General features: G+C 45.1%; 1 protein-coding gene across 7 annotated transcripts in view; it reads left to right on the forward strand.

The window, feature by feature from the left end:
• GLT8D2 (glycosyltransferase 8 domain containing 2) overlaps positions 1–17,260 on the forward strand; it is a 51,351-nt gene that overhangs the window by 9,199 nt on the left and 24,892 nt on the right. For 3 of the 7 annotated variants that reach the window (XM_045289283.1, XM_045289299.1, XM_045289291.1), the window contains exons 2-3: positions 10,397–10,441; positions 12,762–12,854. The exons of 1 other annotated variant lie outside the window; for it this stretch is intronic. In XM_045289283.1, the coding sequence (XP_045145218.1) occupies positions 10,423–10,441; positions 12,762–12,854 (112 nt within the window). In that variant the 5' untranslated portion in view covers positions 10,397–10,422. Of the gene's footprint in view, positions 1–8,196; positions 8,502–8,958; positions 9,025–10,396; positions 10,442–12,761; positions 12,855–17,260 lie in introns of those variants that run through there. 3 more of the 7 variants (XM_045289289.1, XM_045289297.1, XM_045289305.1) reach the window with 3 other exon arrangements.

Consider the following 17,260-nt stretch of genomic DNA (forward strand, 5'->3'; position numbering starts at 1 on the left):
TCTTATTTAGACAGACCTGTGGAGATAATAACATGCACAAAAACAAGACAGAGCAAAACCAAGCAACAATATACAACAAAACAACAACAAACCACTGACAAAGAACAAAACAAAACACAACAAGAAAGAAAAGCTTATAGTTAGGTCAAGGATCGTTTGTTGGCCTTTAGGAGTGTTTTCCAGACCAGTCTGTTAGGACACCACGCCCTGGCCCCAAAGTCCACATTCATCATTCCTTGGGGACCTTGATGCTCCATTCCCTTGCTGTTCTGCTGCACTCCCCCAGTGCTTTGCCTTGGTTTGGCGGGATCAAATCCGGCAAATTCCCACACTGTGTCTCCAGTGCTGTCCCTCGCAGTGTCATGGGTCAGTGAGGGGCGTCATGTCTCATAGTGGGGCTGGCCATGTGGTCTTCTCTGTGGACTGGCTGCTCTAATTGAGGTCATTGTCCTCAATGGAGCCAGGATGTGCTCCCCTCTCTCCTACTCTCCACTCTCTCCTACTCCCCTTTCATCTGCTCCCTTGTGCTCTGATCAGATATGTCCCTCTCCTGGAGCTGCAGATTCAGTGCCATCTTTTGAAATAAATTCTTCTGGGGGGGAATTTAGCATTTATCTTCTACTTTAAAGACAATAACTAGCTGATCAGAAGTTTAGTTTTTAAAAGTGTAAATAATTAAGATAAAATAAAAATGTAAATAAAAATTTAAATCTTAGTGACTAAAAGAATTGCATCATTTATGTGCTTTTCTTTTTTTAAATTGTTTTATTAGGGGCTCATACAACTCTTATCACAATCCATACATACATCCATTGTGTAAAGCACATTTGTACATTCATTGCCCTCATCATTCTCAAAACATTTTCTCTCCACGTAAGCCCTTGGCATCAGCTCCTCATTTTTCCCCTCCCTCCCTTGTGCCCCCTCCCTCCCTCATGAGCCCATGATAATTTATAAATTATTATTTTGTCACATCTTGCCCTGTGACGTGTCCCTTCACCCACTTTTCTGTTGTCCATCCCCCAGGGAGGAGGTCACATGTAGATCCTTGTAATAGGTTCCCCCTTTTCAAACCACCCTCCTTCTACCCTCCCAGTGTCGCCACTCACACCACTGGTCCTGAAGGGATCATCCACCCTGGATTCCCTGTATTTCCAGTTCCTATCTGTACCAGTATACATCCTCTGGTCTAGCCAGACTTGCAAGGTAGGATTGGGATCATGATAGTGGGGTGGGGGGAACATTTAGGAACTAGAGGAAAGTTGTATTTTTCATCGTTGCTAGCCTGCATCCTGACTGGCTCGTCTCCTCCCTGCCACCCTTTTGTAAGGGGATGTCCAATGGCCTCGTTTAGGGCTCCTTTCACGTTGGATTTGAACTGCATCCTCAGCATTATTGCTGTGCGTTTCTTTGGCGCGATTTTTGTAAAATGTCCCACAGGTTTTTCACTGGGAGACAAGTGGGCAATACAATGACATATTTTACTGGTGCTGGCTTAACAATAGAACAGGTGCCTGGTGACCAATCACCGTAAGACTTTGTTAGAAGTGATGTGATTAAAAAAAAAAAAAGTGATGTGATTGGCCCTTGATGGTGATGCACATCTGCCGTTTACATGGTGATTTTGTGGACTGAAAAACTAGCCACAAAGTTTGTACATATGCCATTATTCACAGTTAATATACCATGGTAGTGGACACTTGCACTGGTTATTGGCAGACTGGTGTTATTTAACTGAACTGTGATTATTGTCATCTATGCTGTTGCCATCCAAAGCTGTACCATATGTATGCAAAGCCTGGTGTCTAGTTAGCATTTAGCCAGTAGGCTTCATCCTTTTCACTGCATTACTGCTGCTTCTACTCCTCCTTCCAAGCTACGAGCCACTGAGGAGTCAGCCAAAGAGGGAGGGGCCAGTGTTAAAGGTGGCAGACAGCTCTATGTTTCCTGCCAAAGTGTAAATTACAATACGCAAGGGAAATCGTAATCTTGACTGGGGACTCGAGCCAAGGGATGTTGGCAGAACTCTGCGAAGGGGCACTGGGGAGAGCCAGCAAGTGGGCTGTATGCACCAGCAGAGAGGCTGGAAAGACACTGCTTTTGAGGCAGGGAGGCAGATGGTGTCTGAGAAGTCTGCTCACAGCCTGCAGGGCCCCTGCCATTGGTCTCAGCTAGAGCTGGGGCCCGGACCAAGAGGGGTCAGCTGGCAAGAGCAAGTACAGGGCTCCAGGCTAGGAAGAACCTAAACCAGTACCAGGACAGAAAATGGGGCACAAAAGCCAAGAAATGAAAAACAGTCCATCACATCATGCATGAGAGAGGAAACAGATGCTGCAAAGACTCAGGCCTAGGAGCAAAATGCTGCAGCCCAGGCCCTGGCAGGGAAGAGTCAACAGCACCTAAATTCAGGCCAGCTACAATCAACCTATAACTGAAGCCCACCAGGCAAGAGGGGGTGAAGAAAGGCTGTTGTAACTGTTCCTCAAGCCCCTCTGGGTGATCTCGGATCCCAGCCAAAGGAGACATAGGTGTTAAATAGAGGCTTACCAGCCTGACCCGGTGTTGTGATTCATCCACTCCAGTAGATTGTACTTTCCTGTTCTTCCACTCACTATTATCAGCCTTAATAGATTTTATCAAAGACCTTACCTACAAAGCCATCTGATCAGCCAAGTTGGCCCCAGAGGGACAGTTGACCTCCAGCTACAAAGAAATAGACACAAAGTAATAGTGAAACTATTAACAGCTATGACAATTTTACATGCATACAGAATGCATAGATATCACAAAGGATTGCATTAAGCTTCACATAGCTGAAACCTGACCATAATGATTAAGCACATAAAGGTTTTATTTTTCCTCACATAGAAAACTACCATAGGTAGGGAGTTAAGAGTTGCTACGATGACTTGTAGGTCAACTCTGGTAGTGTAGTGGGATACTTGTTCTGCTGACTACCAAGGGCAGCAGTTCAAAACCACTAGTTACTCTTCAAGACAAAGATAAGGCGGCCTGCCCCCATAACCCAAAGGGCCAGTTTTATCCTTTCCTATAGGATCACTGTGAGTTGGAATCAACTTGATGGCAGTGAGTTGGGTGATGATGACTTCCAAGGAACCCTGGTAGCCCAGTGGGTTAAGCATTGAACTACTAACCACATGGTTGGTTCAAATCCATGAAGATTTACAGTCTCCGAAACGCTAAGGAGCCAGTTTACTCTGTCCTATAGGGTCACTAGGAGTGGGAATGGACTCAGTGGAAGTTGGTTTGGTTTGGTGGGTTTATGGTGACTTCTTATACCATCAGGGACAGAGGTCCCTCCTTTGTTCTTACTCTGCCACTCTTAACATCTGTAGCCCTGCTGATTTCATAACTCCAGGGCCTGAATCACATTGTGCTGGCATATTTTCCATTTGCGTCTATAGACTTCCTTTCCCTGCTTCTTCCACTTGGTTGGTACCCTTGGAGGCTGACCTGTGTAGACTGCATCACTTGAATCCCCTTACCCTATGATTTCCAGTTGTGTTTGGGCAATGGGAGGTGCCACCAACAGGAAATTAGGGAGTTGGGGTCGTTAGTTCGCTGGTCCCTTGTCATAGCCACAGCTCTTGGTGGCTTGCCTTTCCTTGCAATTCCCTCTCCCTGCCCTGTTAACCACTCCTCCCTCCTAGCCCTTTGAGACTAGAGGTTGTATTGGCTCTCTGCTATGCCAACCCCAGAGTATTTGACCATCTCATACCCATATTCCTTAGCACGGACTACACCATTTTAAATAGTGCCTTTGAAAAACTCCTCCATCACTGCCTCATCTGCGTGAGCCCCCGGCATCCTGCCAGGACCCACACCACAGTCAATACACTGTGCAGTCGCTCTGCACAGCCCCATGGCTGGATTCGACTGCCCAGTGCAGCCTGTTTAGCCTCAAGTCTGCACACGGCTACTTGCCCTTAAGCAACAGGCTGGATTTCAGACAGGAAGAAAGGGCAAAAGGTACCAACTTGCTCTTATCCAGGAACGCAACCTAGGAAGTTTTTCACCTACTTCCCACTCTAACTGCAGGGTGTCTGTCTACAGATGGGAGTATTTCTAACTGGGCACATGTCTGCCCCAAATCAAGCAAAGTCATATTTTTATTAGAAGAGTACAGGGAGAGAAAGCTACAATGCAGGCTACCAGCAATAGCATGTAACAGGTTTGGACTTATTATTATTATTAAGAAATCTGCTATATTCCTTAACCTAGTTCACAACCTGGGGGTTCTTGATTCAACAACATTAATGACACTCTTCACATGTTGAGACCTTACTGAGCGCCTTACATGCATGATGCCTTTTAGCCTGTACGGGAGTCTTCCAAGGGCTTTAGAGATGAGGAAACTGAAGGTGAGGCTGCCAGGAACTTGTAAGGGAAGTGCCTGAGCTAACAGCCATGTCTGCCTGTCTCCGTGTTCATTCCCACTGCACCATCTCCATTCATCTCCACTCCTGTTCTGCTCTGTGCTCTTCCAGGGAAGAATCTGTGTGTACAATGTGGAAATCTAGGTCCTTGATAAAAAGCCGTTTGCATCCTCAGAACATGACACAGTAGAAATAATGGAACCATATACTCTAGGGGTCAGGGAGAAGGCATATAAAGAATAATGACTGAGGGAGGGGAAAAATGAGGACCTAATGTCGGGGGTTTAAGTGGAGAGAAAATGTTTTAAGAATGATGTACAAGTGCGCTTTACACCATTGATGTGTGTGTGGATTGCGATAACAGTTGTATGAGCCCCTAGTAAAATGTTTAAATAAATAAAAGAAAGAAAATAATATGTCTTGGATCATGGGTCCCTCAAAGTAATATCTCTCCTCTTTAGCACTTCATAAAGGTCTTGAACAGTAGATGTGCCCAATTCAATAAGTTATCTGATTTTTTCTTTTTGTATTCAAAAGATCATTTTATTGGGGGATCTTACAACTCATGATAATCCACACATCAATTGTATCAAGCATATTTGTACATATGTTTCCATCATTATTTTTTTAAACATTTACTTTCTATTGAGCCCTTGGTATTAGCTCCTCTTTTTCTTTCACTACCCCCCCACACACATGACCCCTTGATAAAATTGATTTCTTGAATGTTGCTTCCATGAGCATTGATATGAATTGAATAAAATGAAATCTTTGACAACTTCAAAAAATAAAAAATAAATAAAAATAAAGAATAATGACTAGAGATTTTGCTCTATGTTCAAAGCTAATATGAAAGGCAATAAATGGTAGACAGAGTCTATGCCGGGCAGTGTAATATAAGATATAATAATAATTTATAAATTATTAAGGGTTCATGGGGGAGGGGGAAAAAGGAAAATGAGCTGATTCCGGGAACCCAAGAGGAAAGCGAATTTTGGGAATAATGAGGGCAACAAATGTATAGGTGTGCTTTACACAATTGATCTATGTATTGTGATGAATTGTATGAGCCCCAATAAATTGATTTTTTTTAAAAAGAAGAACTTTCAGATTTCCTTCCCGCAAACCTGTGAGCCCCGGTGGTGCAATGGTGTCTGGGTCTGCTAACCACAAGGCCAGCGGTTTGAAACCACTGCTTTCTCCGAGGAAGAAAGAGGAGGCTTTCTACTCCGTAGAGAGTGGTAACAATGGTGCAGTTCCCCTTGATAAGATTAAAGGATTGAACTATTTTTTTAAAAAGGGAAAAAAACACACCACAAATATGTCCATTTTGATTCCCCTCTTTGTCTCACATACTTTATCTTTCATACTTTGGGCATGTTACCAAGAGGGACCAGTCCCGGAAGAAGAATACCATGATTGGTAAAGTAGAGGGGCAGTGAAAAACAGGAAGACCCTCCATGAGATGGGTTGACACAGTGGCCAAAACAATGGGCCCAGTGGGCGGGGCGGGACCCGGCAGGGTTTTCTTCTATTGATCATAGGTGGCTATGAGTTGGAACTGGCCCAATGGCACCTAACAATGACTTGGGCACTGTGGTTGTCATACTTAGTGAACCCGGTTACTCAACAGAACGTACACCAGGTCAGGCATTCTGCTAGGTGAATGAGCAATGCAAAGGAGAAGATGACACTATATGAATGGAATTCAAAAAAGTGTGTGGAAAAATTACATGATCTTTTAATGGTATTTTTCCATGAGCTTTTGGAAGCCCCTTCATATCTGGAGAAAACAGGGATGCACAGGGCTCTGCTGGGGATGCTGTTCACCGTGATCACGCCTTAGGCCAAGCCTGGGAGCATGCCCTATTGCTCATGAGAATACAGTGTTCAGCTAGGGCAGAGGCGGCCCTGGGCCATGAAGTATTGATCATACTATTTCTCAGATGTGTGCAATGAGGTTTGGACCCAGAGTACTTAGAGCACAGCACCCGGTGCTGCCAACAAACCTCCTGACTTCACACAACCAAAGATGAATACCATTAACAGTATGTCTGGTAGCTCAGATGTTCAGTGGAGTTGTTTAAGATAGACACATGGAAGCAGTTAGTGTAGTGGACTAATGGACCATACAAACATCAGTTACCATAGCCCTGAGACCAGAAGAACTGAATGGTGCCTGGCTACCACACCCATGCTCTGAAAAGGATCACATTCGAAGGTCTGGATAGAGCAGGAGAAAAATATAGAGCAAAACTCAAAATCATAAGAGAGATCAAGGCTTATTGGTCAGGTAGAGAATCATTGTTAGGTCTAGAACTGACCTTACCCATGTGGCTCAATTTTCTGTCAAACAATAGACAATTCTGCAAGGGGAACAATAACACCATAGGCTAATCAACCATTTAAGATCCAAAGGGCAGCGTGGCAGTTACGTAATCTGTCAAATTGAGGAAGGGGTGGAGTCTAGCCTGTCAATCAGGTCACAGCTTGATGACCTCATCTGGAGGCAAGAAGGAGATAAATAGCTCACTGAAAGTAGGACATACTCTCCTGTGAGACATTCCTGTTGATAAAACACATGGAGCTACCCTAGAACCTTGGATCTGGGGGAGCCATGTGGAGACCCCTGCCAGCGCTGAGATGCCTCCACTGCCACTGGATCCACAAGACTTTCCACCACTGGCCTGTGATCTTCCTGCATTCGGCATCATTACATGTGTTTCGTGCGTTTGAAGAGGACTTCATAGATTGGTATCAGATATATGGGCTAATATCAGACTTAGGGACTTGGTCTGGACTGGGCTGGGATGTTTCTCAATAGACAGTTGCTCTTTTATATAAAGCTGTTTCTTATACACACATGAGAATTTGTTTCTCTAGTCCACCCCGACTGACACAAGCAGCAATTACCAAGGACAAAGTTCAGAAGAGTTAGAAAAGAAGATGGAACGGAAGCCAAATATGTGGAGGACCTGGGATAAGGGAGAGCCCACTGGGCGATTGCACTGACTGAGATGAAACAAAATGTGTATGGATTGTTGAGTGTAAAACTGATGAGCTGCTCTGTAAACCTCTGCCAGATTCACAATAAAAATGTTCAAACAAAGCAAAACAAAACACCAAACAATTTGTATTGGACAGCATCACTTTAGAGCAGCGGTTCTCAACCTGTGGGTTGTGACCCCTTTGGGGGGGGGTCAAATGACCTTTTCACCGGGGTTACCCAATTCATAGCAGTAGCAAAATTACAGTTATGAAGTAGCAACAAAGATAATTTTATGGTTTGGCCGTCACCACAACATGAGGAACTATACGAAAGGGTCACAGCATGAGGAAGGTTGAGAACCACTGCTCTAGAGGGAGACAGCGAGCAGGGGAACCTCCTCACCACCATTGCCTTGGTAGAATGAGACCCTTGTTGGGCTCTGATTTGAGGAATGACAGAATTTTACGAAGGGAAAGATTTCTGAAGTTAGTGGCTTTCTATTCCCATAAAGAGTTACAGTCTCGGAAACCCATGGGGGCAGTTCTATCCTGTCGCATAGGTTCACCATGAATCAGAATTGACTGGATGGCAATGAGTTTGGAGTTGTCTGAGTGACTATAAAGATATTCTCAAAATCAGTATAAGCTTTATTTCTCACTTCTGCTGTTAAGAGCCATAGACATTCATTCCACAAGCATTTGCCTTTCACTGCTTTGAATCCCCACCAGCCCCTCCTCCCCTCAAAAGTCTCGTTCTCTAAGCGATTTGCTCAAAGTCAGCTGGACGAGGCTGCAAGAGGAAGCCTGGTTGAGCCAGAACAGCCTGCCCGGCACATCTGGAAATGGTTTCAGGGGCCTCTTTGCCAGGTTCCCATAGCAGCTGCGCACACGGGTAGAAGAAACCTGACCCTATCCAAAGTCTACGCAAGCCAAGGAGCGGGTGGAGCAGAAACACTCTCCTGGAAACGTCATATTGGCCTAGCCCTTTGGGATTTCCAAGTAGATCTTTAGAAGCGGCAGAAGCAGACTGAAGGGCCACAGCCCTGGCCAGCCAGGATTTGAACGCCTGCCCTGCTGCTCCTCTGGACCACCAGCCCTGCCCTCATCATTCACCAGGTAAACAAAGACATTTACAAACGGCTGGGCAGGCTTTCCATGTTGCCCTGGTCTGAGCTGTTATTTTGTTTATAAATTCAAGGAAGTCAAATCAGAAGTGTCAGGCTGCCCTACATAAAGTTTCCCTCTAGAGGCGCCTGCGTTGATATTTGTAACATTCCAAGGGAGCCTTTCTCGCCATCACAGAAAATGCAGAGCACACTGTGTAACATTTTCACCTTCGGAACTGCTAATCCAGACCTGGGTTCATCCCAGCTCCCCCTGTCCGCTCCACTCACCTCGCCCCAATTTGTGGATTTACTGTATGCACCAGATTTTAAGCATGGAAATAGCAATTTGATAGGGCGTGGAGAGATAGATGTAAATGCTTAATGCAGGAATGGTTCTAAGTCACACGTGATTTAATTGGGCTGTGCTTCATGTTTTCTGCTTCTAGGCAGCTGCTCTGAGCTCCTCCGACAGGACTGGCTACTGTGGAAATATAAAGGAGAAGGATTATGTTTCTAGTAGTCATCGTATTTGGGTCAGATATGTCTTTTAACACTGAAGAGATGTCTTCTTATGCTTACTTTACTAGCAAGTGTAACACCAGGAATCAGCCTGGCTGTATTGACACAAAAAGAGATCGTGAACACAAGAGTGAAAGGAGAGAGAGAGAAAGCCCACTTGTATCTACCGCGCACATCTGGATGTGCTGTAGAAAGAATCGGCCCTCTCTGGTGGTTTGCCACTGTGCCACATATCCAGAAGTGATACTAGTTTATTTGTTGTCCTCAGATGTGTTGGGGTTGCATTTTTGTGCAATGTCCTTTGTGTATTACATCAGGAAATTCCAACTTTCCATCCAAGCAGCCCTTATAACACTGTGGGATAAGCATTGACCTACTAATTGTAAGGTCAGTGGTTCAAAGGCACCAGCCACTCCTTGGGAGAAAATTAAACTTGTCTGCTCTCATAAAGGTTTATAGTCTCAGAAACCCTGCATGGGGGTGCCATTCGTTGGAATCAACTCACTGGCAGTGGGTTCGGGTTGACTCATCAAGTTAGAAGGAAAGACGCGGGGTGGGTGGTGGATGGGATGGGTTGGACTCGGCCACTGGCAAGCTTTTCACTCGGAGGAAATACATTTATCTGTGTTTCTGTGGCCTCAGCTGTAAAATGGGATTAATGATAGTACCCAGTTCATAGAGTTAAAAATTAAACGACGTGTATAAAGCAAGGGTGGGGAACCTGTTTTTCTGCCAAGGACCATTTGGATTTTTTTGTTGTTGTTGAGAATGAACAGTGTATTTTCTGATCGCAGCATGCCAGACCCCCTAAAACCATTTGGATATTTATAACATCATTTGAGGGTCATACAAATTATCAACTTAAAACTTAGCCAGCTCTATTTGGTCAAGCATTTCATTAACTCACCCCTAATGTGACGGCTGGAACGCTGCTCTGGTGAGGTGTGTGATGTAAACTGATATGGATGATTTAGTGGGCCGCATACGGCCTGCAGCCCAGGCGTTCCCCAGCCCTAGTATAGCAGACGTGCAGGTTAGCTCTCTGGTGGTGCTGAGGAAGGATCAAAGAGACCTCAGGGCTTGATGCTTCTTCCTATTAGCGCTCTGATCTGTTGACCCAGGAGCTGACAGGGCTCTTTTTGGTAAATATACCCGAAGTCAGAAGATTAGCTCTTAGCATCCTTTGTAACATCTGCACAGGCAGAGAAACCGCTTTTGGCAAGGTGAGCTAGATATTCAAGAAATCGTTATTTTGATTTAAACTTGGAAAAATAATGATTGCCCAGTACACAACTTAGGACACTTCCGAAGAAGATCTAGTTCTTTATAAGCGTTGATGGACTCACGTTTTTTTTTTCAAGTGAAATTTTTTTCTTTAACCCACAGGTCACAGTGCTTATCCAAGAACACACATGGCTCTGCTGCGCAGAAGTAAGATGACAATTTATAAAAATAACAATAAGAATATGATGTTTTAACAAACAGTTTTGATGCTGAGTCTTGGCTTAGTTCCAAATCTTATTTGATTTTCATAAATCGTTTTCCCACAGGCAGCTCTTGGCATGATCATTCTAGGGCTTCCTTCAGAAAGTTTTGAGTGTTTTGGCCAGAGGCCTTAGAGGTCAGGAGGGCAAGACTTCATCTCAAATACTTTGGGCATATTGTCAAGAGAGAAAAGTCCCTAAAGAAGGACATCATGCTTGGTAAAGTAGAGGGACAGCAACATATAGGAAGGTCCTTAACAAAAATGGATTGACACAGTGGCTGCAACCATGGCTCAAGTGTAGGAATGGTTGTGAGGCTGCCGTCGGACCAGACAGTGTTTCATTCTGTTATACACAGGTTCACCAGGAGTTGGAACTGACCCAATAACATCCAACAACCAGTCACGATGCTGTACACAGAGGAGTCCTGGCAGTGCAGCAGTTAAGGTGCAAGATGGCTTTAACCCACCAGCGGCTCCAGAAAAGGAAAATGTGGCCGTCTGCCTCTGGAAATGCTTCAGCCTTGGAGCCCTATGGGGCAGTTCTACAGGGTCTCTATGAGTGAGAATCAACTTAATGGCAACAAGTTTGGTTTTGATTTAATGCTATGGCCACAAACCTCCAAATCATCTCAAGTACAACCAGTGATATGTGTATTATGTGGGGGAAAACATTCTCTTCTCCCATACTATATCTCAGTGGGGACTAAGAGCCAGCATCATTGGTCTGGAGCAGATGGTTCCAGAAGTGGAGATGTGGGAGAGGTATTGGAGTCTTCTAAGCTCTTACTCAGGGCCAGAATTTTCTGCACAGCCTTCTTGACCAGTGGAGGAGCAGTTGTGTTATAGTAGTCAGCACATGTACTCATAACGAATACCAGCTCATCATAAGCATTATATGAATGGTGACTTTACTGTGTAGAGGCATTAGACTTTGTGAATCGGAGCACATTATGGATCACTCCATAAAGAATGGGAATTCCAGAATACTTCCTTGTACTCAAGCAGAATCTATACACAGATCAAGAGACAGTCATTAGAACAGAAAAGGTGGAACGAACAGAAAAAGAGGTTTAAAATCAGAAAAAGGTTTTTATTTCAGTCACATCTTTCACCGTATTCATTGAGCCTACATGCCGAGCAAATGGTCTGAGAGACTAGACTGAATGAAGGAGAGTGTGGCATCAGGACTGGAGGAGGACTCATTAGTTACTGAGATGCAGATGACACAGCCTTGCTTGCTGAGAGCAAGAAGATGTGAGTGTTTACTGATAAGATCAAAGTCTGCAGCCTTCTATATGGCTTACACTTCGGTGTAAAAAAACAAAAAGGCTTACAAATGACCCAATCAGCAACATCATGGTGAATGAGAAATACTGCATATTTCCAAGTAAAGGATTTTATTTGACTTGGTCCCACAACGCCCATGGAAGCAGCAGTCAAGAAATCAAATGCTATATTGCAGTGGACACGTCTGCTGCGAAAAATCTCTTTGAAGTGTTAAAAAGCAAAGAAGTGATTTTGAAGGCTGATGTGAACCCGACCCAAGCCACAACATTTTCAGTTGCCCCATATACATGCGAGAGTTGGGCATTGAATAAAGAAGAACAAACAAGAAATGATAACTTTGAATTTTGGCGTTGGTAAAGAATGCTGAATGGAGCTTGGACTGCAAGAAGAACAAGAAATTTGGGGAGAAGTATAGCCAGAGTGCTCTTTAGAAGAGAGCATGAAGAGCCTTCATCCCATCTGCTTCGAACCTGCTATCAGCAGGAACTAGTCTGTGGAGAAGTACACTAGGTTGGGGAAAACCCAGGGTCAGTCAGAAAGAGGAAGATCTGCAAGGAGAAGGACTGACACAGTGGCTGCACTGGCGGGCCCAGACACCACAACGATCGTGAGACGCCCAAGACCGGCCGAGATCTCATTCCTCTGCACGTGAGGCAGAATCAACAGGACCTAACATCAACCAGAAAGAGTGGCTATTATTTGCAATCAATTACGCACCCACAGAATGTGGCTCCCGACGCAACACAATGTCATGATGAAGCTGGGGCCCTGCCATCCGCCTGCTGAGGTCAGCCCTGGATCCTCATTGAGCCAGGTGTCTATAGCTTTGAGCAGCAACAGCGTTTCCAGGCTGTAGATCATTTCTTTAAAGAACAGTCCCCGGTCCCCGCTCTGTGTATCATGAGAGTGTCTGGACACATCATCAGCATAGCCTGTTTCATGGCGTCCACCTCACCACTGTTTCTATTTTTATTTCAGTCAACCAGGTCCTGCTCTTCCTTCTGGTTGTGACCCTCTGCATGATTCTGTACAAGAAAGTTCACAAGGGGGCTGTGCTCAAGAACGAAGCTGGTAAGCAGATGCTGGAAGCCATCCATCGAGATGGGATACCTGGGGACACAGTTGAAGTGTATTCTTTTCTGTCCTCTCGATCGTTTGGTTCAGAGCAAAGCAATAATCCATACAGCTCCTGGGGACCTGCTTGTAGAATATCCACCCCAGGCCGACCCTTCAGCTGTACTCTCAAATGGTGAGGGCTGTTCAAACTTTAGCGTACGTAGCATCTGAAAAATCAGCCACGGCAAACTTCGCACAGCACAGTTCTCTTTGGGCGGGTATAGGCTACCTTATTTAGGATCTGACTCAATAGCACCTGGTTTGGCTTTGTTGGTTCAGTGCTAGAATCTGGGCCTTCTGGTGGAAAATCCGGTATCTAATCCTGGCCAATGCACATCATCCGCAGCCAGCATGTTGCTGTGATGCTGAGCAGGTAGGTGTTCAGTGGAGTTCCCAGACTAAGAGGCCAGGAAGAGAGCTTGGTACCCTCCTTCTGAAAGACAGGTAGTGAGAACCTAGTGGATCCCAATGGTCGGATGGATACCTGATGAAGAAAAATGGCACAGGTCCTGCCATGTTTGTGTGTGAGGTGCCTTGAGTCAGGTCACTAATAGCACCCACCGCGTTGCACAATAATGTCCCGAGGTCCTGTGAAGCCGTATGCCGAAGAGAAGCAGGCTGTGGTTCCATGTCATCTTCTGATAATGATCTCCACAGGAACGTCCTCATCGCTTTACTCCGATCAGCGTGCTGGGTGGCCACTGCTAACCCATTGCAAGAGAGGCAAGTTTTGATTCATCCCTAGTCCGTTCTGGGCAAGACGGAGTTGATGTGTTTGGCTAAAACAATCTTTACTTGAAAGGGGATACAAGGATTTAGTCTTGGGAGAGCAGACAGCTCACCGCTGTTAGGTGCGGGCATGGTTTGATAAGAGTTGCTTGTAGGCAGGGACTATGGGTGATGTAGTTTCTAGTCCAGTTCTCCCTTCCCTCTGTTTTTTTGTTTGTTTGTTTGTTTGTTTTTTAACATTTTATTAGGGGCTCATACAACTGTTATCCCAATCCATACACACATCAATTGTGTAAAGCGCATTTGTACATCGTTTCTCAAAACATTTTCTCTCCACTTAAACCCCCGACATTAGGTCCTCATTTTTCCCCTCCCTCCCCGCTCCCCCCTCCCTCATCAGCCCTTGATAGTTTATAAATGGGTATTTTGTCATATCTTGCCCTGTCCGGCATCTCCCTTCACCCACTATTCAGTTGTCTGTCCCCCAGGGAGAAGGTCACACAGAGTTCCATGTAATCGGTTCCCGCCTCTGTTGTTTTTGAAAGCCTTTTTGGACATCAGATGGGATTGACTCAGGCATCAGTTGGCACAACTGATCCAAATAATACAGCCAATTGTTCCCAGAGGAGTTGCCAGGTTGTTGTGTTGGTGAAGACTCCACAGCCGATAGACCTTCCTCGCTCTTCCTCCAACACTTCTTCATTCTGTCTAGAGGAGACTTCATGGAAGGGTCGTATTTTTAGTATTGCTGAAGCTAGGCTTCTCTGAGTACCACTAGTATTCTACTTAAGGCCATCAAGTTGATTCTAACTCATACCAACCCTATAGGACAGAATAGAACTGCCCCTATGGATTTCTGAGATTGTAGCTCTTTATGGAAGTAGAAAGCCTCATCTTTTTCCCACAGAGTGGCTGGTGGTTTCAAACAGCTGACTAGATTTCAGTCCAATGTGTAACCACTATGCCACCAGGGATCCTTTGACTACCAGAGGCACTTAGAAGTGTGATAGTGTCATAAAGAACTGTCAGCTCCGTGTTTGATTTTCTCCTGTGGTGCTCATCTCTCATGGACCCGCCTTCCTACTACCTCCTTGTGCCTACTGCCTGCTCATGGCCTTTACCAGAACCAAGAAGTGCCCTCCCCTTTCAACCCTCCCTCTCTCCTTGCACCCCAGTTATAGCCCACGAATATGGCTTCTTGGGACCAACCATAAATCTCAGTTAGTTCATTTAAACCAACTTTTATTGAGAGCTTCCTAGGTGCCAGGCTCTGTCAGGATAGTCTCATGAGCATACAGTATAGGGAGGTGGCACACACAGAAATAGATTCTCCCGGTGTGTTCACTGTGTTCCGATAAGATGGTCAGTGTTCAGGTAGAGCAGGCCGAAAACTCATCCATCCATCCATCCAAAATGTATTGAGAATATACCAGGTTGTGGGTTAGGTGCAAAGGATGCAGAGATAAACAAGATACCACCCCAGCCCTTGTGGAACAGGGAGTGTGAAGAAAGATGTGACAGCAACTACATGGTGATGCAGTCGGTAAATTCAATCAAGGAGTTAGCCACAGGTGAAGTGGCATGCTAATTTGTGTAGGGAGCTATGAAAAGCTTCCCAAAATATCAGATGTCTGTCTGTACAGACAAATAATTAAGAGGTGTTGTTGTTAAGGGCCCTTGAGTCAATTTTTGATTAAGAGTGACCCCAGGTGACAGAATAGAACGATGTCCTAAGTCTTCCAGGCCGCTCTCATGAAGGGAATACACTGCCAGGCACTCATTGCTTCACCAGGGCTGCTTTCAGCCCTGGGAAAAGAGGCCAAGAGTATCCTAGGCAGCAGGAACAGCCTGAGCAAAGGCAGTAAGGTAAGAGATTACATGGTGTGGTAGCCCAAGAACCACCCAGAGGAGGGAACTGATAATGGCCAGGAGTGCGGCATGAACAAAGGCTGGTTGATGAGGAAGCTTGTGTCCTGAGCGAAGGAATCTTACTTTACCTTCTAAGAACCTCAGGAGGATTTAACGCAAAGCTCACTGCCATTGAGTCAATTCCAACTCATAGAGACCCTGTAGGTCAGAGCAAAACTGACCCTGTGACTTTTCGAGGCTGGACGTGTTTTTTTTGGTTTTTTTTTTTGGTCTTTCAGGTTCTCTTTAATACTGAACACTATTCCTTTTACAGCTATAACATGATTTCAAAAGAAGGAAGAAATATTACTAATGCACTTCAGGATGTAAGAAGACTACATTTAAGCATGGCTAGTTGAATTTTTTTTTAATCATTTTGTTGGGGACTTGTACAATTCTCATCACAACCCATCCATCCATCCATTGTGTCAAGCACATTTGTACATTTGTTGCCCTCATCATTCTCAAAACATTTGCTTTCTACTTGAGCCCTTAATATCAGCTTCTCACTTTTCTCCCTCCCTTCCCGCTCCCCCTTCCCTCATGAACCCTAGATAATTTATAAATTATTATTATTTTCTAATATCTTACACTGTCTGACGTCTCCCTTCACCCACTTTTCTGTTGTCCATCCCCCAGGGAGGAGGTTATATGTAGATCCTTGTAATCGGTTTTCTCTTTCTACCCCACCTTCCCTGCACCCTCCAGTTATCGCCACTCTCACCACTGGTCCTGAAGGGGTCATCTCTCCTAGATTCCCTATGTTTCTAGTTCCTATCTGTACCAATGTACATCCTCTGGTCTAGCCAGATTTGTAAGGTAGAATTGGGATCATGGTAGTGGGGGGAGGAAACATTTAGGAACTAGGGGAAAGTTGTATGTTTCATCGTAGCTACACTGCACCCTGACTGGCTCATCTCCTCCCCACTACCCTTAATCATTTTATTGGGGGCTCATACAACTCTTATCACAATCCATACATACATCATTTGTGGAAAGCACATTTGTACATTTGTTGTCCTCATCATTCTCAAAACATTTGCTCTCCACTTAAGACCCTGGTATCAACTCCTCATTTTTATCCCCTCCCTCTCCGCTCACCCCTCCCTCATGAACCCGTGATAATTTATAAATTATTTGTCATATCTTACACTGTCCGATGTCTCCCTTCACCCACTTTCCTGTGTCCGTCCCCCAGGGAGGAGGCCATATGTACATCCCTGTAATTGGTTCCCCTTTCCACTCCACCCACCCTCCCACCTCCCGGTATCGCCACTCTCACCGCTGGTATTGAAGGGATCATCCATCCTGGATTCTCTGTGTTTCCAGTTCCTACCTGTACCAGTGTACATCCTCTGGTCTAGCCAGATTTATAAGGTAGAATTGGAATCATGATAGTGGGGTGGGGAGGAAGCATTTAGGAACTAGAGGAAAGTTGTATGTTTCATTGTTGCTACACTGCACCCTGACTGACTCATCTCCTCCCTGCAACTCTTCTGTAAGGGGATGTCCAGTTGCCTACAGATGGGCTTTGGATCCCCACTCTGCACTCCCTTTCATTCACAATGATATGATTTTTTGTTCTTTGATGCTGGATGCCTGATCCCTTCGACACCTCGTGATCGCACAGACTGGTGTGCTTCTTCCATGTGGGCTTTGTTGCTTCTGAGCTAGATGGCCGCTTGTTTACCTTCAAGCCTTTAAGACCTCAGACACTATATCTT

This window comes from Echinops telfairi, unplaced genomic scaffold (assembly GCF_000313985.2).
Source record: "Echinops telfairi isolate 266 unplaced genomic scaffold, ASM31398v2 ScPeMD7_2;HRSCAF=8, whole genome shotgun sequence".
NCBI classification, from domain to species: Eukaryota; Metazoa; Chordata; class Mammalia; order Afrosoricida; family Tenrecidae; genus Echinops; species Echinops telfairi.